Here is a 23,997-nt window from a genome sequence, read left to right as displayed (position 1 = left end):
TCCAAGCAGAGGTTGGATGGTCATCTGTCAGGGATTTCTGCATTGCAGGGGGTTGGACTAGATGACCCTTGGGGTCCCTTCCAACCCTGCAATTACCGGTATATGATTCTATGAAAACTCACACACACACTGGAAGCTGACATGAAGAAAGTTGGGGAACAAATGAGGAAAAGAATTTTGTCTGTCCTGAATTTAGTCCTAAATCTGAAAACAAATCCCAGAACTGAGCATAGTATCCTGAGGAACTCTCTTCCTTAATTTTCAGGGTTGGATTGCACACCACATTATTCAGGTTTCTCTTTCTCTCTCTCATTAGAAGAGAAGAAGAAGAAGAGTTTGGATTTGATATCCCACCTTTCATTCCCTTTAAGGAGTCTCAAAGTGGCTAACATTCCCCTTTCCCTTCCTCCCCCACAACAAACACTCTGTGAGGTGAGTGGGGCTGAGAGACTTAGAGAAGTGTGACTGGCCCGAGGTCACCCAGCAGCTGCATATGGAGGAGCGGAGACGTGAACCCGGTTCCCCAGATTACGGGACTACCGCTCTTAACCACTACACCACACTGGCTCTTTTATGCTTAAAATAGCCACTTTTATGTTAAAGGGAAATAAAAATAATAAAGCGGCTTTGAGGTCCCTGTCTACAACATGATCCCAGCTCAGAATGTCCCCCACACAGTGTTTTCCACCTCAAAAAGTCTCCCCTGCCTGCTGTTTTCCCATGAAGGTGGTGCTGTTTTGCAGTGAATAGCACCTAAGGGTCAGCTGAGAGAGAGAGAAAGACTGCTTTTCAGCTGAAAGTGGTGCAGGGCACCAGTTCATAATATGAGGCCCTCATTACTCCTTTTTCACTTCAGCATAAAACTGGCCAGATGAGCTGCATCAGGTGTAGCTTGGCCTCACACCTGGGACATTGCTCTGCTATGGGTCCTTGTTATTTAGCAGACCTCAGAGGAGGTGGCGGTCGCTGCAAAACAGCAGCGTTGATCCTGCAAAACTTGAAATCTACCTGTCCCAGCTGTGCTGGATAGATGTGTCAAAGAACGGGCGAGACAAACTTCACACATGCAGCTGAATCTTAGGATCCATTTGATGCTACCCTGATGATGCTTAGATATTCTTCATTACCCCCCTGTGATTGCCGACTGTATTGTAGCTCTTAATCCTGCTGACAGGAGCTCATGAAGCAACGCAAATGGCAAAAATCATCGTAACAACCGCGGTCTTAATTGGCTGTCTGAGCACCCACCCGAAGCAGCGTCTGGGACCTGCTAGCCACAATTAAAATGATGAGGAGCCGGTGAGGGGGTGGTGTTGCTGCTTACTCTTAAGCTTCAAGGCACGGCTGATGGTCAGGGCCATCAGTGAGGAGGGGGGGACATTTTTGGGCACCTGCTGAGGGCTTCATCCCTGCAGGGCCCCCCACTGCTCCTCTTGTCTTGGTCCATCCCCTCTTCGTGCTCTCCATCGCCACCCATTCACTTAAGAACATAAGAAGAGCCTGATGGATCAGCCCAACAGGCAACAGCTCATCTAATCTAGCCTTTGGTTCTCACAACAGCCAAGCAGATGCCTCAATGGGAAGTCCGTTTCACAGCGGCCATTCTCTCCTTCTGCTGTTGCTAGCAACTGGTATTCGGAAGCATCACTGCCTCTGATTGTGGGGGCAGAGCATAACCTGAGGATAGCACAGTCGTTAGGAGCATAAGACTCTAATCTCAAGGTCGTGGGTTTGAGCCTCACGATGGGCAAAACATTGGACTAGCATGGACTAGCATGACCCCTTCCAGCTCTACAATTCCTATGATCATGACCAATAGCCATTGACCAATAGCCTTTCCCATGAATATGTCCAAAACATCTAGGTTGGTGGCCACTGCTGCTTCCTGCGGGAGCGAGTTCCAACATTCAACTTCACTGGATGAGTTCCAGTGTTACAAGAGAGGGAGAAAAACTTTTCTTAATCTGCTTTCTTGGTGCTGGAGGAGACTCTTGAGAGTCCCATGGACTGCAAGAAGATCAAACCTATCCATTCTGAAGGAAATCTGCCCTGAGTGCTCACTGGAAGGACAGATCCTGAAGCTGAGGCTCCAATACTTTAGCCACCTCATGAGAAGAGAAGACTCCCTGGAAAAGACCCTGATGTTGGGAAAGATGGAGGGCACAAGGAGAAGGGGAGGACAGAGGATGAGATGGTTGGACAGTGTTCTCGAAGCTACAAACATGAGTCTGACCAAACTGCGGGAGGCAACGGAAGATAGGAGTGCCTGGCATGCTCTGGTCCATGGGGTCATGAAGAGTCGGACACGACTAAACAACAACAACAACAAATCCGCTTTCTCCATGTAGCCTAAGATGGTGAGTAGGAATGGCATGGTATGGCTTGTATGTGGAAGATAATCACCGAACCAAGTATCGGGCACCCTAAGCAGGAATTATTGATAAATTAGGGTTGCACTCCTGCAAGACAACCAGCTTTTAGAGTTTGTGTGTGTGTGTCCCCCCCCCCCACTTGGATGTGCTGCAATATTATCGGTGGCTGGTACACTGTCCTTTGCTTTAGGGCCAGAATGATGACCACACTGTTAAAAATAGCCAGTGATAATAATGATGATGATAAAACAAAAATAAGATGGGAAATATTGTCAGAAATGGAGAGGAGAAGCTCTTGGTGAGGTTACGAACAGCTTAACCTGCCAAGCATGCACAGAAAGCCTCAGCTGAAGACAGCCAACGTCAAGGGTGGAAGCTATAATTAATGTCACCAAATGCCAGTGAAAGGAGGAAATTGATTTGCACAGAATGCTCACCCCTTGGAGATCACGCTCCTGGGTCTCCTTTCAAAAAGCCACCAAAGGAGTCTTGAGTTGCAAACTTCTTTATGAAAGGCTGGACATAAGAAGAGCTCTGCTGGCTCAAACCAAAACATCTTGTTTCCATAGTATTAATAGAGGAGATGGGTCTTAGCTCAGTGGTAAAGCCCCTGCTTGGCTTGCAGAAGTTCTCTGGTTCAATCTACAGTGCTCTCTCCAGGTAAGTGATAGGAGAGAACCGTTTTTGAAACTCTGGAGAGTCAATGTAGACAATACTGAGCCAGGGGTCCCAATGCTTTGATTCAGGAGGAGGCACTTCACTATGCTCCTCTGTCCTCTCACGTGGCTGACCGAATGCTTCCAGGCATGAGAACACAGCAAGAACCTTGATGGGTCAGACGAAGGATCCAGCTCAAAAGGAGGCACAGTGCAGTGCATAGTTACACTATGGAACTCACTGCCACAGGACCACCATCCTATATGGTTTTAAAAAGATTAGACAGTGCAAGGTTTCTTGTTTGAACAGTGGAACATTCTTCCCCATCTCTTCCCCTTCCCCCATGCACCCCCTAAATCTGTTTCAGGGATTCCCCCAAGACTCTGGAGCAGATCTGGGGAGGGCACAGGGGGGTGTGCAGGGAGGAGAGAGGGGAAAGTTGTGCTTGGCAAGCAGAAATGCTAGCGCTGACAGGATGCGTCAGCTGACTACTGCCCCATGTAAGCAAACTGAGACAAATTCCCTCCAAAATGCAGTCCGCAATAACATCAGGAGAAGCTTTGGCAGTTCAATTTTTACTCCCAGATGCAGGAAATGCCCCTAGAGACCAGCTGCTGCTGGGACACATAATTGTGAAGGGGGCTGCTGTGTGCAGGCCCTGCTTGTGGACTTCCCTTCGAGGCAACAGGCTGGCCGCTGTCAGAACAGGATGCTTTGGCTCAATCCAGCACCCAAGACCTTCTGATGTCCTTCGTTCTCACAGTGACCCGTTTTCCTTCTGCTCACCTTGATAAAATTTGGAACTGCTTGTGGAGGCACAACAGCCACTCCTTTTCTATAAATAACACGACTGCCTAATAGACAAGGCAGGGAATCGGATCAAACTGGCTTCTTTTGAAATCTTACAAGTGCCAGAAAGTTTCAGGCAGTAATCTTGAGCACGATGGCTCAAGTTTTGCTTTTAATCTTTTTTTTAAAGTGAATTGAAAAAGAGAGGAGAGTTTTTGCAAATGCACTTTCTTTGTGTATCTTCTTGCACTCAGCAGTACGAAGGTCACAGAAGTGGCTTTTTCGTGGAGCCTCCAAGAGAGAGTTAATGGAAGTTTCAGCAGGGGAGAGAATTCCTTAAGAACAACCATTGTGTTGCATTGAGTTATTCAAATAAATAGGAGAAATCTGTGCTCATCAGAACGTTTCCATTTAGAAAGACATTGGATTTAGGGCTTTACAGGAAGATCCTAGAGAAGAAGAGGTCTATCAGCAGCTGTTAGTCATGATGGAGCCTCCATGTATGTAGGAGTAGAATACCACTGATTAACAGTGGCCAGTGGGGCAATCATGGGGCAACGCTTCATTCCTTGTCCCAATAGGAAGTATATTATTGAACTAGACCCAGGATAGACAATGTGCTGCTCTCTGGATGTTTTGGACTACAACTCCCATCGGTCCCAGCTAGCATGCCCAATGGCCAGGTCTTGTGGAAGTTGTAGTCCACAACCCAACATATGGAGGTCTTCATTTTGGCCATCCATGAACCAGGTGGAACCTTGGTCTGACATGGAAGTGCTCTTGCAATGCTCTTGGGTTCCAGACTAGTAACGCACTGAGGTTCTGCCACACCTCCTGGTGTGTGATGGCTTTAGAAACATGACGTCTGGCAACAGATTTCTGCATCCAATGGGGGTGGGGAAATGTACCAGATTTCATTCTGAAAACAAATAATTGAAGTGCCTAATTCCGATAGCCAAAGGGAAAGTCGGCTGATCCACACCATATGTTTTAAAGCTCCTGGATCCTTCCCCCAAAGAATCCTGGGAACTATAGTTTTGGGGTGCTGTGAACTGTATATATATGAGGGGGCTAAACTACAGTTCCCAAGGTTATTGGTGGGGAGGCCTGGTGCATTAAATGCATGGTGTGTGGGTATGATCAATGCCCATTTGACCCATTGCCTTGTCCAGAATCCCATATCTTAGTTTTGTAAAAGCAACTCCTTCGCCCTTGTAAAACCAGAGATTCAAGGTGAAATCCAGCCTGCTCCCACCTTCCTGTGCTCAGCCACAGCAACAATGACTGACAGGGGAGCAGACAGAGGCAGCTGCTGTGAAAACACAGGGCGACCTTTCCCTGCGCTGTCGAGTGACCTTTCTGGTTGTTGTTTGCTGATGCCTTCCAACCTAGGCAAAGCCAGTTTTTATTGCATTACTCTGGAATATTCCCAGAACCCCTTAAGTACATTTTGAGCACCCCCAGTTTCACAGGGTATGAAGAGCAGGTGCTGGCCAGACACATCAAGGTAAGTCGGATACATTCACTGAAACTCGTTTCCTGCTCAAATTACTGGCTCCGTTGTGTGGATTTGGGGCCAAATCATTGCTTTTCAGGAGCCCCAGTGGCAAGCACTGAAAAGTGAGCCCATGGTGGGTTCTCGGTCTGTGACAAAGCACTGCCCACTTGCCAGCACAGCTTGGGGAAGTGGTGCAATCCTGCACACACACACACACACACACACCTGTGATGCTATGACCTGGCTGGCTCTGTTTAGTGCAGCTTCCTTTGTTACTATGGACCCCGACAACAATTAATTATTTCAGAATAACTAATTCAATAGATGTGGCAGAGCCTGGGTTTCTCTTGCCTACAAGCCCAGGTTAAATCCACAGCAACTCTGGTAAAAGGATCTCAGTGGGAATTGGGATAAATCTGTTGCTAGAGTCAACCAGGTGGAGCACCTGCTTGCAGACATAAGATCACAGTTTCAACCTCCAGCATCTCTAGAGGGAGACTCTAAAACCTGGGAGAGCTGCTGCCAGTCTGTGTAGACAACACTAACATAGCTTCCTATGTTCTTTAAATGAAGTCTGTGCAGACATTTGTCTGAATTGCTGATGGCTCCATGTGAATCAAGAAGAAATGGAGTTCCTATCTCCCAATAGCCCGTGAATAATAATAATAATAATAATAATAATAAAAATAATAATAAAAATAATAATTTATTATTTATACCCCGCCCATCTGGCTGGGTTTCCCCAGCCACTCTGGGTGGCTTCCAACAGAACGTTAAAATACAATGGTCTGTTAAACATTAAAAGCTTCCCTAAACAGGGCTGCCTTCAGATGTCTTCCAGAAGTCTGGTAGCTGTTCTCTTTGACAGCTGGTGGGAGGGCATTCCACAGGGCAGGTGCCACTACTGAGAAGGCCCTCTGCCTGGTTTCCTGTAACTTGGCTTCTCACAGTGAGGGAACCGCCAGAAGGCCCTCAGCGCTGGACCTCAGTGTCCGGGCAGAACGATGGGGGTGGAGACGCTCCTTCAGGTATACTGGACTGAGGCCGTATAGCATGGCTTTCTGGAGAAAAACTTCATGCCCCATAATTTTGGCCATTATGCCAAAAATGCCATGCTTGCAGACTTAAGAGAATTAGAAGAATCTGTGGGAAACCTGCAAGCAGGATTCAAGCGCAAGAGCCCTCTCCTTTCCTGCAGTGTCTAGCAACTGATATTCAAAAGCATTGAGGCCTCCAACTGCGGAGGCAGAGCAAAGCCATTATGGCTAGTGACTATCAGTAGTCCCTTCCTCCTCCATGAATTTGTCTAATCCTCTTTTAAAGCTGTCCAGGTTGGTTGCCATCACTGCCTCATTTCAACTTTCTGGCCTGAACTGTGTTTGTGTGTGTACACACACACACACACACACACACACACACACACACACACACAGAGACATCTACAGCTGGCCCATATTTTCTCCTGTACCAAGTCCAGCATCCGTCTTGTCTCAGGTGTGCCCAATCACTTCCCAGCTGGGTGAGCTTCCCTGAGCCAACCCTGAATTCCCCCACTGGGGCTTAATTAACACTGAAAGTTTTGTTTTCCCGGCTGGCTGGACCAGACCCTTGCTGCAGATTTTTTTTAATCAAAGGATGCCTGTGAGCTTCTCTGCAGAAGATGGTTAAATACCTCAGAAGAGCAGAACCAACACAACCTTATTAAAACACAGCGCAGGTCACACTGCTCTCAGCGCTGCTACGAATTCAAAGCCACCCCACACTGGCAGATTAAAAGTTCCTTCTTTCTATAAATATTGAAAATCTAAATGACAGAAGGTTCAGGAAAGAGTCTAAGTGGAGAAGGCCCACAGCTTTGTGGTATAGCATCTGCTTTGCATGCAGGAAGCCTCAAACTCATTCCCTAGCAGTCAATTAAATTAGCATTTCCAAAACCAGGTTCCCTCCAGATGTTTTGAACTACCCTCGCAATCTCAGCCCATAATCTAGCCATGATGGAGTCCAGTGATAACAGGACAGTCCCATGTTGGGTGGGACTGAGCAGGGGCGGAGCTACCTGACCCGGCACCCGGAGTGGCGCGGGGGCGAGGCTAGCTGGCCTGTGGGGGCGGGGCTAGCTGTCCACATGGTGAGCATCCCTAGCTGACCGCCGCCCACGCAGCAAGTGGGGGGCACCACTAGCCACTCGCAGCAGCAGCATCCCTAGCGGCCCGCCACACACACAGTGAGCATTTGGGGGCGCCGTCCACACAGCGATGTCACCTGCCCTCACGGCTGACACCTGGTGCGGATCGCACCCCCGCACCCTCCTTCCTCCACCAGTGGGACTGAGGTAGGTAGCAGGAGATGAGAGAGACCTTTGCCAGAGATCCACTCAGAGTAGAAAACACTGGCCTTTAAGGACAAACTGCTTGGCTCATTATAATGCTGTTTCCTATAATCAAAGTCCATGGAGTACAGTGGTACCTCTGGTTACGTACTTAATTTGTTCCAGAGGTCCGTTCTTAACCTGAAACTGTTCTTAACCTGAGGTACCACTTTAGCTAATGGGGCCTCCCACTGCCACCGCACGATTTCTGTTCTCATCCTGAAGCAAAGTTCTTAACCTAAGGTACTATTTCTGGTTTAGCAGAGTCTGTAACCTGAAGCATATGTAACCTGAAGCATATATAACCCGAGGTACCACTGTATCAGGGAAGGGAGACCTGTGGGGCCTCCAGATGTTGTTGGACTACAACTCCCATTGTCCATGACCATTGGCAGGGGCTGATGGGAGCTGGAAACCAACAACTTCCACAGGGCCACAGGTTCCCAATCCCTGAAGGAGATAAATCAGGTTTCTGCAGACCATTCTTAGCTTTAGTCCAGAAAGATGGATCATGCCTGAAGGAACTATCATCAGTGCGTGAGGTTTTTTGAACAACAGAGAGAGCCATTGAATCCTTAATGCAGATAGATCTAACAAAGACACACCACATGACATGTTTTCTCTGTTGTATGGCAAATCTTTGGGCTTATCCATCGGCTTATCCTTATCCACACTTCCAGGCACAGGTCCAAAATTTCCAGGTCTGTGTCTGAGCAATTTTTTGGGGTCCCACTGCTTTCCCTAGGAAAATCCACTGTTTACCATTGAATCGGAACAAATGGCAATTGTAGAAATGTAGCTGATCCTCAAGAGATGAGAACACACAAGAATCATGAAAAGTTGTACCCAACTGAATTCTGCTGAGAGCAGACACAATAAGGTCATGTTCCTTAATTTCAGTGGGTCTTCTTTGAGGAGGACTAACATTCAATATAAGCCCAAGTTTCATAAGGTTGTATCCAACTAGGTTCTACTCAGAGTAGATGCATCAGAGGTGCCAGCTTCTCCAGAGGACTGGTGTGTGTGTGTGTGTGTGTGTGACATGACATCAGGATGCAAGGAGCCAGGGAGTGAAGCCAAACACTCACACAAAGTTGAGGGGGCCCAACTTCCTCAAAAAATACATTTGGGGGGGGGCTGAAACTGCCTTGGCCCCAGGGAGTCAGTGCCTTTGAGACTCATTAACATTAAATTAAGTTGGTCACACCCATTATGTTCACTGGGTCTACTCTGAGTAGGACTAACTTTGATTGCAAGCCACAGAAATACAGAATCCAGCCACTTGCTTCATTTGTGAGATCTAGGATCTGCACATGCAAACTCGAAAATGAGCAATTATTTGAGAATTTTAACATTTGTTTTGGTTTGATGACTAACTCTGTTCCAGTCATTGCTCATGTATACTTTAAAGTGAAGCAGGTTAAAATGCATGTGACACGCATGAACACTGTGGCTTTTGTTTGAACACTCCTGAGTTCAATTAAAATATACTGGCTGGGATGCCTTGGTCTCTTCAGTGAAATATGAGGTTGTGAAATATGAGGCCAGGATTTGGGGGCACATTGGATGCAGGTTCCCATTCAACAGAATGGGCAGGAGGAACCCCTCAAACAGCAGGACTGGCTTGCCACATTTTGAAGTAAGTGAAGGAATACAGATTACCATCTGAGTCCTCCACCCAATATACTATCATGAGGTCAAATCCTAAAATTATTTATCTGTTCCAAACCACTACTCACCAGACCAATTTAGTTAATTTAGTCATTACTTTTGTTCATGCAGAGCTGTTTTATTCCCCCATAACCTTCAGGTATTGTATGACAATATGGAATGGGAGCGTGGCTGAATGTGAGATACCCATCCTGTGACACCCATCCTGGACCATTCCTCTCCTAGTCTGCTATTTAGATGAGGAATGATCAGCACAAGGATTTGCCTAACCTCTCTGTGCCTTACAGGTCTTGAGTTTCTGTCCAACACACCTGAATAACACATCATTTAGAAACATGTTTGACATTGGCAAGGGTTAGCAATGACAGAACAAATATCAGGCATATAGCTTACCAGTTGCTTCCACCATCCCCTCCAAAATGACCACGATTTCAAACTCCTCTTTCTCCAGCTGGGCACGGGACATCTCCCAGAAGGGGCTCTTCTCGTTGATTTCGTGGGAGATGATGAGAGGGGAGACCAGAAAGAGCCTGTCGTCCCCTGTGTCAAACCCCACGTTGATGTCCGTTTGGTTTAGAGGGATGAACTCCCCTTCTTTGGTCTGTTTGGATTTGATCAGTTTTGCTCTGATGGAAGCCTCCACTATGTGGGAATTCCTCAGGTCCCCAACCCGGAACATGAGACACAGCTTCTCGTCCCTGATGGATATCACAGCATTGTTGGAAAACATGAGGGTCTCCGCTCTCTTTTTGGGCTGGCTGATCTTTACAAACATGCACCCTACCATGAACGCGTTGACTATGGAGCCCAGGATGGCCTGGACCAAAAGCAGGATGATGCCTTCTGGACATTTCTCAGTGATCACTCGATGGCCGTACCCAATGGTGGTCTCCGTCTCAATAGAGAACAGAAATGCTGAAACAAACCCGCTGAGATTGTCAACACAAGGGATCCAGTCTTCGTCTTCTGCGTGATCCAGGTCTCCTCGGATGTAAGCAATGAGCCACCAAATGAAACCAAAAAACAGCCAGGTGATGGTGTAGACCATGGTGAAGACAAGGAGGTTGAAGCGCCATTTGAGGTCCACCAAGGTGGTGAAAAGGTCACTGAGATATCGGTACGTCTCCTGGACATTCCCATGGTGCACATTGCACTTGCCGCTTTTCTCCATGTAGCGCTGGCGTGGCTTCTTGATCTCTGCTGCCAGGAGACGCGTTCGGTCAGTGGCGATGGGAACATCATCCCGGACTTGCTTGGGAATCTTCTTATGCTCTCTCGGAGTAACGCCAATTTCCATGTCCTGGTTCATGAAGATTCTAGAATCTCCAGCCATGGTTGGGCTACAGCAAAGAACAAGAAACAGAAGATGAGATCAAAGCAACTCTCCTGAACACATGTGAGGTTCCTCTAGCTGAGGTACATTATATAATCCTTTTTGCAACTTTTTGAAAAAACACATAATTCAGCTGCCATATAAAATGTTAACCGCATAGAAGGGTCTTTCCTGTTGCAGCACCTAAGCTATGGAATGTTCTTCCCAGGTAAGCTCACCTGGTGCTTAGTCTGTTGGTAGGTGAAGACATTTTAAGATTAGCCTTGAGGACCTGCGTCTGCATTATGCTGTAATGACTGGTGGCACCAGGGTTGCTTGCTGAAATATGAGATGCCCCATCAGCATTAGCATACCACCAGCTACTGAATACACACACCTGTTTAAACATTTCCCAGAACTGGTTTTCTTGTTTTAATTGTTTGTTTTAGTGTATATTTTAATTAAGGGTGCTTTCATGACCTAATGGACTGTTACTGTGTATTTTAATAATGTATTGATTTTATAAACCACTTAAATGACATCTGGGTGGAGCCAGAGTCAAATATGTGCAGAGCTGTGCCATTTTAAAAATTTTGTTCATTAAAGCATAGACACTCTGCTCATCCGACAGCTATCATTACTTTTGCCTGGACACAAATGAATTGTGTTTGTTAGATAACAACACAGAGGTGCAAATTATTTCTCAGATCTTCTCAGGGACCATCTCCAACAAACCAGGGGTCTTTTGCAGATACTTCATCTGTTAATGGAAGCCCTTTGTGGTGGAAAACAGAAAAAGAAGAACCTGCCAGAAAACCTATCATTGAGCTTCAGACAAAGGAAGGATTCCCTGTAGAGAACGTGCTCACCACCTCCTCTGTACATGGAAGAGAGAAGACAGCAGTAGGCTTCCTGATGCCCATACATTGCAAATCCTATTAAACCCTAACCAATGCTGTTAATTCTCTATCTTTGATCTTTTTGTGGCTTTATGGATAGAGTAAGATGAAGCAATGTGATTAGGGAGATGAGCCCTGGGGAAAGCGAAAGTCTAAATCAAGGAGCAGCTGAAGAAAATTCTCTGTAATCTTTGCAAGTCACTTTGAGACTTCCTTGATGGTCAAAAGTCACACTTACATTCTTGCAAACTGCTTAGCGGTTTCCTTATATCCAAGAAGTATATCCATTTTGCCAAATAAAAAAGTAAGTAAATATTGAAGTTGATAAATTACCCAATTCATTAATGTTAACTAACTAACTAATGTTGGATCCAAACTCTGACACTGAATTGCCCACATTGAATTCCATAAGATTTACCTCTGCGCAGACATGGTGAGGTTTTACTAACAAATTAACTTATAAGTGCCAATCAATATAAGGAGATCCCTGCTGGATCTGGCCAAAGAGGGCCCATCTAGTCCAACATTCTTTCGTCCCAGTGGCCAACCGGATGCTTTGGGGAAGTCCACAAGAAAGATTTGAGGGCAAGAGCACTCTCCCCACTTGTCATTCCCACCTTGGCTTCCACAGAAGAAGTCTAAGTCTCTGAGTTAGCCCAGTGAAGTTCACTCAAGTACATCTGTCACACAGTCCTTACCTCAGCATGAGAGGCAGTGTGGCACCAGACATAAGAGGTTGGCTTTGATCCTGGGAGCCCTGCGTTCAAATTCCATCTCACGCATGAACCTTCGAGGCAGGCTTGGCATCATCACCATTTCTCTGTCAGCCTCCACATTCCAGCTGCAAAGATAAGAGCAAAGCAAAGAATGTGCATGACTTGGGGCAGTTTCTCTTAAAGCAGGGGGCGAGGAATCTCAGGCCCAGGAGCCAAACGTGGCCCTTCAGAGCTTTCTATCAGGTCCTCAGGGCTCTCCACAGGCCATACCCCTTGCTAGTCCATACCCCTTCCCCTCCTCCACATCCTCCTTGACTGCTTTTGCGGGTCCAGAATACAACTGTGAACTGGCATGATGTCCCTTGCTTGGATGAAGGAATCATAGAACTGTAGAATTGGAAGAGATCTCAGGGGTCATCTTGTCTAACCCCATGCATGTGGCCCCTGGAAGGCTGTCCATGAGCAAATGTGGCCCTCTGGCTGCAAAAGCTTCCCTGTCCCTGTGCTAAGCAAGTTGGCTTCTCTGTGCTCCAAGGGAACGTCTAGGTGAGTTTATAATACTTATCCTTTTGCACACAAAAATCATCATAATCAAACCTTTATTGGCATCACTTACAAACATTCAGAATAAATAGGCCAGCACAATCTTGTCGCCATTTCAACAATACAGTCATTTGCCAAAGGGAAGAAGAGGAGGCGAGCACTCTATTTCACCTCTGTGGGTCTCCAGCAAGGGCAGGATCCTGTAGCATACTTCGGCAACAAAAAATCAAATAGAGGAACTTAGCTACTGTCTTGGTGAGCTCCTGATCTTTCCCCTGTAATAAGAAGCGTATGACCTCTGTCTCTGGTTTTCATACTGGGATACATAGATGGTCTAAAAATTGTTGGCGGAGATCAACATACATTTTACATTTAAGGTCCATGTGAACTAGAGTTTCCACCAGGTGAGCATCGCATGGGCGGATCCTATCTCCTTCTGCCATACCTGCAAACCTACCCCAAAGGAGGTTAGAAGGATTAGAATTGAACCTAGCCAGCGAAAAAGCCCTTCTTTCTTGCGGGTTAAACAAAAATTGTAAATAATTAAGGTTAAATTCCTGCACCAGAGAGAGTTGAAAATAAAGAGGGGAACATGTTTTTTCCACGGCTGAGATTAGTTCCTGGTGATCTATGTCCCGCAGCCTAGTTTTTAGCATGGCCTTGGCGATTGCACATAAAAATGATAGGAGTATAAACTAGTGCAAAATAAAGTGCTGTCCGCCTTCAGATGGGAAGCGGTGAAACTGCAAGGACTGGGTGTCACAGAGCATGTGAAGAATTCATTCTGACAATTCCTTTCTTTTCTTAAGACACACATCTTTCTTAAGCACAAAGATTTATTGACTGTGCTGCAGAGTACTTTGTAGTCAAAGGAAAGTTAAAACATTTGCAAGGACAACGTGCCGTAGTGCATGTGCCGAAAACCACACTTTGAGGGCCGTCTTCTTCTTCTTCTAAATACAAACCATAATGAAAGTTCAGAAACAGCAAAGCCAGCTGACCATATAATTTCCATCTTCCTGATCTGGAAATTGGTTAGGAGAAAAACGTTCAGTTCTGGATAGTTGGCAACTCTAAATACAGTGGTACCTCAGGTTAAGAACTTAATTCGTTCTGGAGGTCTGTTCTTAACCTGAAACTGTTCTTAACCTGAAGCACCACTTTAGCTAATGGGGCCTCCCACAGCTGTCGTGCCGCCAGAGCACGATTTCTGTTCTCATCCTGAAGCAAAGTTCTTAACCCAAGGTACTATTTCTGGGTTAGCGGAGTCTGTAACCTGAAGTGTCTGTAATCTGAGGTACCACTGTATTGCTGAGTGGCCTGTGGCCATTAAGGGCATTGTGCTGGATGGAATCTCTCTCTCTCTCTGTGTGAGTGTGTAAAATCAAAGAGTTGGATGTTGACCTTGGAGATCATAGAATCATATGAGTGGAGAGTTAGAAGAAACCCCCAAGGATCACCGAGTCCAATCTCCTGCACCATAGGAATCATGGCGAAAGAATCCCTGACATTCTGGATCATCTAGTTCAACCTGCTGCTCAGTCTAGGAGTGCAACTTCAGCATCTCTGGCAAAAGGCCCCTCAACTCCCTCAAAGGAGAGCCCCCCTCTTCTTGAGGCCCTTCCTGTTCCTCTGTTGAACAGCCCTTCCAATTAGGAAGTGTCTCTAAACGTTCAGCCAAAATCTGCTCCTTTGCCATTTCCACCCCCTTATCCCAGACTGCTGCTTTCTTGGGTTTTATTATTTAAAGGTCACCTTTAAGAGCTGCAAACAATTCATCAAATGCATCCCCCCTCCTGCTGTGCCCTCCTTGCTGAAGCTTCTTTGGAGCAGGGATTTGACCTGCATTCTGTCTTTGCGTGAGGAAAAGGATTCCCCGAAGCCCCTGTTCAGCTGCTCCCTTTGGGCCTCGGAGATCCTTCCTTTCTGCCAACCTTTGTTCCGCCTGTCTCTGTGCTCATACGCAGCTTCCCCTCCCCTGTGGCTGCTTATTACGGGGAAACATTAGTAGCACAAAAGCCGACTTTCAGGGAATCTCATTTATCATTATTGATCTTTTCATTTAGGAACTCCTGACAACTTAATGTGTCGTGCGAAAACAACTTTGCTGTTGCATCTGGTTAGCCTACACCGCAATATTATTATTATTATTATTATTATTATTATTATTATTATTATTATTATTATTATTTCTCAGGAAGCACAGAGCAAGACAAGCAATGGAGTGCTCTCTGCAGCACGACAAAATGGATCCCTACATGTCTTCCCCACCTTCTGGGAGTAATTCCCATTCAAAATGTAATCTGGGCTCAGTGCAGAAGTAATGAAAATTGCATTTCATCTTCTGTGGTTTTTGTTACCTTGGCATGAACACTTCCGAACAGCAGAGAGGGGAATTAATGCCGGCTCACAATGGAATCCTTTAAGGGCTGCTGAAGAGATGCCCACCTCCAGAAGTACAAAGGGAACTGATGGAGGAGACTTACTTAGCAAAGCAGCCAGGTAGCCTCTCTGTCTCTGACAATGGGACTCCAGCGGCTGGCAGCTGGGCTCCTCGTCTTCCTCTTGGAAACACTGCGATGATGGAGGGAAATTGGGGCAGTGGAAGGAGGGAGCATTCTGTGCTTTCTCCATTAGCTTTGGGGGAAAGCATCGGGGCTCTCAGAAAGCTTTCCACTCTATACAGCCCTGCTCTGGCTCTGCAGTCAGAGGCAGCAATGCCTCTGAATGCCCATTTCTGGAAACCCCAGGAGGGGAGAGGGTTTCTGTGCCCCACTTGTGGACTCCCCACTGGGGCATCTGGTTGGCCACTGTGAGAACAGGATACTGGATTAGATACACACCTCCTTAGATGGGCCAGATCCAGCAAGGCTGTTCTTAGGTTTGTACGTACTGGCTGAAATACAGTTTCCTGTCTTTTAAACAGAATGATTGGATTAAAACAATACATCAATTTTCCGTGAGAGCTGGGCAGGCAGTGGGCCAATTCAGATGCCAAGAAGTCACACAAACTTAGACAGAGATGTCCATTTCTTTCTCTGATTTGATTTTGATGTAGTTCGGTTTTTTAAAATTTTTATCCTGCTTCACCTCAGGGGTGGAGAACTGGCCAGAACAGTTTAGAACGCAAAGTGGAGCAGAAATAGCAGGATTAAATCCCTGCATGTGTGTCGTAGTGGTGTGTGTGTGGGGGGGTGACATTAAAAATACTGGTTAAAACCACTCTGCTTGCCCCTACTCAAGTCCTGGCTGTCAAAAAGCTGCCTTGAGCAACAAGAAGAAGAGTTTGGATTTGATATCCCGCTTTATCGCTACCCGAAGGAGTCTCAAAGTGGCTAACATTCTCTTTTCCCTTCCTCCCCCACAACAAACACTCTGTGAGGTGAGTGGGGCTGAGTGTGACTAGCCCAAGGTCACCCAGCAGCTGCATGTGGAGGAGCGGGGAAGCGAACCCGGTTCACCAGATTACGAGTCTACCGCTCTTAACCACTATACCACACTGGCTCACAAGATGGTCCTACTGCTTCGTTCCCTAACTTGATGCTTTGGACGCTCCAGATGCTTTGGACTACAATTCCCATCAGCCCCTGGGGGGTGGGATCCCTTGGCAGGAGGGATGGGAAGACCTGTCTGTTTTGGTTCTCTCAGTTTCCCATCACCACCCCCATTGATTCAGCTCTCCACATTTGTGCCACGATTTTTGAATTTCCATTTTTTAGTACCCCGAGGAAAATTCTTTAGAACAAATCTCCCTTAAGTAAGCACATTTTTGTACGCAGGGAATCTGTTCCACCATCAAACAGCACTTGTCAGAAAGTTATTCCTGATGTTTAGTCGAAATCTCATTTCTTGTAACCTGAAGCCATTGGTTCGGGTCCTACCCTCCAGAGCAGGAGAAAACAAGCTTGCCCCTGCTCCAATATCTTCGGTAATTCTGCGAAATACTTGGAGGATAAGGCTATAAATGGCTACTAGCCATGATGCCTTTGTTCTCCCTATATTATTATTATTATACCGTCGTATACCCACAGGTCTCAGGGCGGTTTACAGAATAAAATTAAAATATAAAACCACAAAATCCATAACCAAAATAAAAACAACAACCCAATAACCTCCCCCCCCAAACCCCACATTTTAAAAGGGCATAGGATGTCAATCCAATCAACCAAAGGCCTGGTTAAAAAGGAACGTTTATGGTGCATAATGAAGGTGCCAGGCGAACTTCCTTGGGGAGAGCATTCCACAGATAGGGAGCCACTGCAGAGAAGGCCCCGTTCTCGTGTTGCCATACTATACTGAAAGAGTTAGTATGTCTCTGCGTGCCAGTTGCTGGGAATCCCAAGCAGAGAGGGCACTGTTCATTCAAATCCTACTTGCTGGATTTCCATGATGGGCATTTGATTGGCCTCTGTGGGACCAGGATACTGGACTAGATCTAACAGGTCTTTTCCTGTTTCCTTAATGCTTGCATAACTACTGTTTTTAGAAGGCACAATTTGGCTGAAACTGGGATGAGGAAGCCCCTGACAATTTTAAGCACTGTCCCTAAGCAGAACGTGTCATGGTGGTTCACTTACGCAGGCATGAATGAGAGACCCTAAGGCTTGCTTGTTCCGGGTAGGAGAGGCCAAAACCTTCTCCCAAGACCTGACTTTCATTTATTTACTTCATAAAATGCATTCACCACTTGATTGCAAAACAAACTCAATGAGAATAAAACAATAAAATCATCAGTGAACACATTAAAAATAAAATCAGCAACAAATGAAAGACAGATGAAAGCATATGTCAACGTTCTACATGTCTGGATAGGCATGCCTAAACGACAAAATTTTTTAGCAGGTGCCAAAAATGAGTACAGGGAAGGCTCCAAAGTGTAAAAGATTAAAAGATTGATTTCTTACAACGGTGGCACCCGTAACAGTGAGAGCTAAGTAATCAAATGGGCAAATATAGGATAAGGTCAGGGCTTTTTTTTCAGCAGGAGCTCAGCTCTGGCACCTCTCACATGGGAACCATTGCCATTCTCAGAGAACAAGGGAGAAGTTCATGATAAGCTCCAGCACCTCTTTTTCTAGAAAAATAGCAATGAGTGAGGTGATCTCTCATGTAAGCTGGTTATGGGCTTTTTGCAGTGTGTGTGCAAGGAAATGTGTGGCAGAAGCACTGCTGACTGGCGGCGGCAGCGATGGTAGTGGAAGAGTTAAAGAGAGAAACTCCAATATTACCATTTCTAAGCATAAATGCCAGTGTTAGTGGTGCTACCAAGCAGTAACTAACAAATGCTTTTCTCTATATAAACCAGACAGCGATCCAGCCGGAATAATGAGGCTAGCTACTTGACCTGCCCTCTGTAGAGTTTAATTAGTTCCAAGTCCAAGGTTCTCAGTATCAGAGTGGCAATGCAAAGCTCCCCAAATCTGCATCTCCTCGCCCCCGTACATCAATATTTGCAGCGCACTTGCTGATTGATGCCATCTCACTGTTTACACGTTAGGGGTATAATTAAAACAAAATCATAGACCAGGAATAAATCTTTTCAAAGAACGGGGAGGATGCAATAATAAGGAGACTGTCAATTCTTGTTCCAAGGGAGTTAAGGGCACAGAATCTCATGAATGGAATTATCAGACAGATCACTGGATTATGGGACTGGGGAGGCCCTGAATCTCAGGGGTAGAGCATTTGCATGCAGAAGGTCCCAGGTTCAATCCCTGACATCTCCAGGTATGGCTTGGACACACACACACACACACACACACCACCTGTAAGCTCAAAGATCCACTCCCAGTGAACGCAGGCCAAGGGGGGCCAGCCCCATCTAACACGGCCAATGGTCAGGCATAATGGGAACTGTCGTCCAAAACATCTGGACCATATTGGCTGCCCCATCTGTCACTCCACAACTGCCACAACTATGGCTGGAGCCAACAGGGATTATAATACAAACAGAGAAAAAACTCCTGTCACCTCAGAATCACCATGCCCAGTGCAGTTTTCATTCATCCCTGGAGTTGCATTTATCAAGCACAGAAAAATCAAGTGGTGTGCAAACCTCTCCCAGGACTTCACTAATTCTCTCTCTCTCTCTCTCTCTCTCTCTCTCTCTCTCTCTCATACACACACACACACACACACACACACACACACACACGGGGGGGGGGTAAGGTTGAGATTTAACACCTGTCACTCACCAATCCCATTCACAATTATCATACCATCAAACATTTCTCCGATGAAAATAGGGGCATCCTATTTGAAGAAATGGAAATGACTCCTTCAGGCAAGGCATAGTGAAACTATGGAATTCCCTCCCTTGGGAGGCAGTGATGACCAATAACCTTGATGTCTTTAAATGAGGATTAGGCCAAGTCATGGAGGAGAAGCCTATTGATGGCTACTAACCATCGTGGCTATGCTATGCCTTCACAGGTGGAGGCCATAAAGCTTCTGCATTCCAGTTGCTGGAAACCATGGGAGGAGAGAGAGAGAGAGAGAGAGAGAGAGAGAGAGAGAGAGAGAGAGCTCTTGTGCTTGAATCCTGCTTGCTGGTTTCCAAATGGGACATCTGGTTGGTCACTTTTCAAGGATGCAGAATGTAAAAGGTCCACTGGAGCAGATTCAGGTCTCCAGAGGGAAAATGGAACAACCTAAAGCAGGGGTTGGGAGCTTCAGACCTGGGGGCCAAATGTGCCCCACCCTACAGTCTCTCCATTGAACTCTTGGAACTTTCTTCAGGCCACGCCTCTACCTAAGCCACACCTCTCTCTGACCTTTCTTTGCACCATCCTTTGTCCTGGAGATGGTCTCTCTCTCTCTCTCTCTCTCTCTCTCTCTCTCTCTCTCTCTCTCTCTCTCTCTGTGTGTGTGTGTGTGTGTAGAAAGAAACCTCTGGTTTTGCACAGCTGGATTGCAGCATCACACACAAAGATGAAAGTTGCATCTGCTTGTTTTTGCCTTTGGATCCTGCAGCCACAGGCATGCATCTTCCACCACACCCCCTTCCATAAGGGAATGCAGTTCCTGGGCTGAAGCAAGTCCCACTCGCCTGGCCTGAAGTGACCCCCCTTCTGCATCCATACACATTCACAATCCATTAGGATATTTTCCTGCACAAGCCTCATTGCACCAAATGCAACCTGCTCAGGTCTTTCATTCATTTCAGCAGGACTTGCACAGTAGAATGTCCTTGGGGATCGCCCACTGGTGAGCTTACCTTGCCCTCTGCTGGGAGACAGCGGGCACCCAGGCCCCGCCTCCTTCACTGGCCAGGTCTCAGAGGCAGGAGGCATCAGCTCCTGTCTCTATATTGAGCACGCAGGACAGAGTTTTGCCCTTAAGTTCCTGGGACATGCCAGCCCAGTCAAGCCAGGTCCAGCGGCGTCGTGCCAGCACTGACCTCTGGCTCAGATTGATTCAAACTTCACTGACTTGCAGTCAGTTTTTTGGACTCGGTTTTGCCAGGGAGAGAGTGACTTCTGCAGCAGCGGAAAATTTAGATGGCCTGAACGGTGACATTGTTTGTCCGCACGACTAGGTCTTGCTGGAATTTAACAAAATGACTTTTTCATTTGGCTTTGTGAACATCAACAGCAAGAAGAAGTGTTTAGTGGTACTGATGTATAGCAATGACATGACCACCCCCAAAATGAGAAATCCCTGCCCCTAAAAGCTTGCAATCAAAGTCTAGGCAAAGACATACTAGATATGATAACTGGGTCTTCTCCAGTCACAATGGCTGCATGTGCAGCATATATTTAAAGCATATGGCTTTCCCCAAACAATTCTGGGAACTGGACACTGAGCTACAATTCCCAGAACCCTTAACAATGTAGAGTTCCCAGGTAAGCCCCATCCCACAAGATGTGGCACACGCACACCATTTGAATGACAATGCCCATCAACTTTGGGGGCCCTGGTCCCCTCAAATATTTTATGGGGGGGCAAAGAGACCTCCACCCCTAGCAGTTGGCTCCTGTGCTACCTCCCCTGCTTCTCAGCTGAGCTCTGAGCCTCACCTGGAAGACCTATAGTTAGCTGGGAATCTTTGGGGAAGGGAATGGGGGGCGGGCTCAGCTCCCTTGATCTTGGACCCCTCCCCCCTCTAAAAATTGGAACTCCCCCTTTTATACACGACAGGTTTAAAGAAACAGGACTGCTGCCACCTCATCTAAGTTTGGCCTCTTGTGGGGAAGGAAAGAGGGACGGAAGGAAAATATGAAGGAGTGAAACAAAAGTCTCCTGGGATAAATATGAGCGAAGAATGTGGACAGGGGTTTAGACTTCAGTTCAACAGCCTTCCTTCCCCAACCTGAGGCCCTCCAGATGTTTCAGACTGCACTTCCCATCAGCCCCAGCCAGCAAGGGAGCTGGTGGCAGCTGTAGCCCCAAACACCAGAGGGCACCAGGTTGGGCTAAACCAAAGGCATCCTGGGAAAGGTGAGTTCTCAGGAGTGCTTGGGAGGAAGGAATGTAAGGAAAGCCCTTTCTGGAACCCCAACGTGGTGCCAGCTGCCATCATGGGAGCTCAATTACAGGCCTCCTGATGAGTCCTTGGCTGAAGGGGGTTTGAATCCAGGTCTTTCCAACTCACATGCTGTAGTCCTGTGAGATCACAATGGCTCCCACTGCCTCTGACACCCATCTGCTCACTTCAAACACACACACTCTACGTTCCCAACACTTTTTCCAATCCATTTCATCCATGGGATCAGTCGGATTGTTGGAGCGAGATGCATGTCTGTTTTGAAATGGAAGTCACTTGGAGACCTTCTTAGGTAGCAAGCAACGAACAAGTTGAATTATTATTATTATTATTAAGCAGTTAGTTCCCAAATCATCTCTTATGCAAGCAGAAAAGCAGAGCCCTGCTGGATCCTGCCAACATTCACCAGGGCTCGGAGTCTGGTTCCAACTCTGCCCCATAGGCAGGGCACAAAGGTGATGCTTCTCCCCACTGAATGTCATAAGCACTTTGTATTCAAAGCATATACGGCACCTGGAGATCCCCCTTAGCTATCCTCCAAGACTCATCTGATCCAGCCTTCTCCAACCTTGCGCTCTCGAAATGCTGTTGGGCTACAACTCTCCTCGTTCCTGACTACTACTGGCCATTGTCACACCTTGTGCTAACAAGTCCCTGCTGTTCTTTACAGCTTACAGTCTCCTTTTCTTAAAATGCAACATTTCTGAGGCTGAAATGCGTGCCTCGGGGGTGCATTTCCAACTACACAGCGGTTTAGTTCCAAACCCATCTTTCTTCATTGGACCCTCCTTGTTAATTTGCCCTCCTTGCCACACACACACATACACACACACACAGGGCCAGCATCCAAAACAACTTCGTGATACTTTTGCATCATTTGGGCCCTGCTAGTTTCCACAATGGAGCAGAACTCCCCACACCCACCCACCCACCCACCCGAAACTTAGCTTGCTTTTACGGGTTCCCCAGATGTCCTCAGGCAAGCGGGGAGCTGTGTGAGTAGGATTGTCCTCTCCTGGGCTTCTCCCTCTCCCCAAACGGCTGCCACTTGCCTGCTCTGAGAACTTCCCAGCCCCTCCTCAGCCAAAGGAAGAGAGAAAGAGAGAAAGAAATCAATCAAGAGCGAGAGAAATGAAGGCAACTTACTTGCAAATGGTGGTGCCTCGTGTGGCTCTCCGGGGTCAGCCGGTGGTACCAAGGCTGGGAGGAAGGGGGCAGCCGCTCCTACAGTTGCCCAGTCCATGCCATCATCACCACTTGCTTGCACGCTGGCGAGCTCTCGGCCATGCTGAGGAGCCTCCTCGTCTCACCTCCTGCTTGCTACAACAAAAGATGCATAGAGGAGCCACGCAGCTCCTGTCTCCCCTCCTTCTCAGCCACCTCTGCCTTCTGCTACCTGCCCCTCCCCACCCCTCCCCAGCTGCCACTTTGACTTGTTAAATTTCCCTCTCCATGCCTCCTGCTTCTGCTTCTGCTTCCTCTCTTCCTCTCCCTCTCTCTTTCTCTCTGTGTATAGTACAAATGACTTATCTGGGTAATATAGCTATTTAAAGGGGTGGAGAGGAGGGGAGGGGAGGGGAGGCGAGGCGAGGAGGGAGGTTGATCCATGTGATCAGAGCATCATCTGTACTGAATGAGCAGGAAGGGGAAAGGAGGAGGTAGAGAGGAGAGGTTTGTGTGCCAAGACTGTGCCTTTCAGAGGCTGCATGGAGAGGAGGAGGAGGACGGCCGATGTGGGGCGCGGAGAGATTGCGGGGTGGGCGAGAGATTAAACCTCAGTCGCCTTGAGAAAACACAGATGCCCGTCCTCTCCCTGTCAAGGCTGCCCGGCTGACAGTTCTGTATCTCTCATTCCAAGCGCACAGCGAGAGAGCGTGAGAGGAGATATCTGCCTCTCTGAACTGGGCTTCCTATTTCTTTCATCGGCAGATGCATCTCCAGAAAGAAGCGGCAGCGGGCAGAGGAAATGCTGGAGACAGGGACATGGTGGGTGTTTACACATCCGTTTCTGCAAACAAACAGACAGACAGACAGACAGACAGACAGACAGACAGACAGACAGACAAGCCACCCACCAAAGGGAAGGAAGGGTTCAAGGGTGGAATTCAGAAGGGAAGAGGTGGCAGAGGTGGTGTTGTCTGTGCTGAGACCAGGCAAATCCAAGGAGGCTACGTTGCTGTATTTATTAGTTGCCCAATTAGCTTCTCAGCATCCTCTGGGCAGCCTGCACAGCGTCTAGTAATACTGACAAAACTCCACCGTGCAAAATGCAATTCTGAAAAGCAGCCTCCCAGGCGTCCTTGTAAAAAACAAGAAAACATCATATACAATCACAGCTTCAACACTTCAGAGGTAAAGCAATTGCAAAAGGGTTATATTTTAAAGGCCTGTGAGAATTTTTGTTTGTTTGTTTGTTTTCTCCTGGTGCTGAAACAACATTACAGAAGGCATCAGGCAAACCTCTTGGGGGAGGGCCTTCCACAAATGAGGGGCCACCACTAAGAAGGTCCTCTGTCTAGTGGTCATCTGCCATATCTTTGTTGGGGGGGGGCACAGGTGGTTGTGTAGGGGAAGCAGCTGTCTGTCAGATAGTGTGGCTCCCAAGCTGTAAAGAGCTTTAGAGGTCAAAACAACGGTTACTAATTGGGCTCAGAAATGGATGGCAAGAAACTGGCATCATGTACTCA

General features: G+C 47.1%; 1 protein-coding gene across 1 annotated transcript in view; it reads right to left on the bottom strand.

Moving 5' to 3' along the window:
• Window positions 1–22,780, bottom strand: part of KCNJ5 (potassium inwardly rectifying channel subfamily J member 5) — a 34,692-nt gene extending 11,912 nt beyond the window's left edge. The window contains exons 1-3 of the mRNA XM_053366956.1: window positions 22,457–22,780; window positions 12,265–12,407; window positions 9,749–10,695 (exon numbers count right to left, since the gene is read on the bottom strand). Of these exons, the coding sequence (XP_053222931.1) occupies window positions 9,749–10,695; window positions 12,265–12,296 (979 nt within the window). The 5' untranslated portion in view covers window positions 12,297–12,407; window positions 22,457–22,780. The remainder of the gene's footprint in view (window positions 1–9,748; window positions 10,696–12,264; window positions 12,408–22,456) is intronic.
• Between the last annotated feature and the right edge of the window lie 1,217 nt (window positions 22,781–23,997).

This window comes from Podarcis raffonei, chromosome 15 (genome assembly GCF_027172205.1).
Source record: "Podarcis raffonei isolate rPodRaf1 chromosome 15, rPodRaf1.pri, whole genome shotgun sequence".
Lineage (NCBI taxonomy): Eukaryota > Metazoa > Chordata > Lepidosauria > Squamata > Lacertidae > Podarcis > Podarcis raffonei.
Note: the sequence above shows the minus strand (reverse complement) of the source record. Positions and strands in the feature narration are given on the sequence as shown.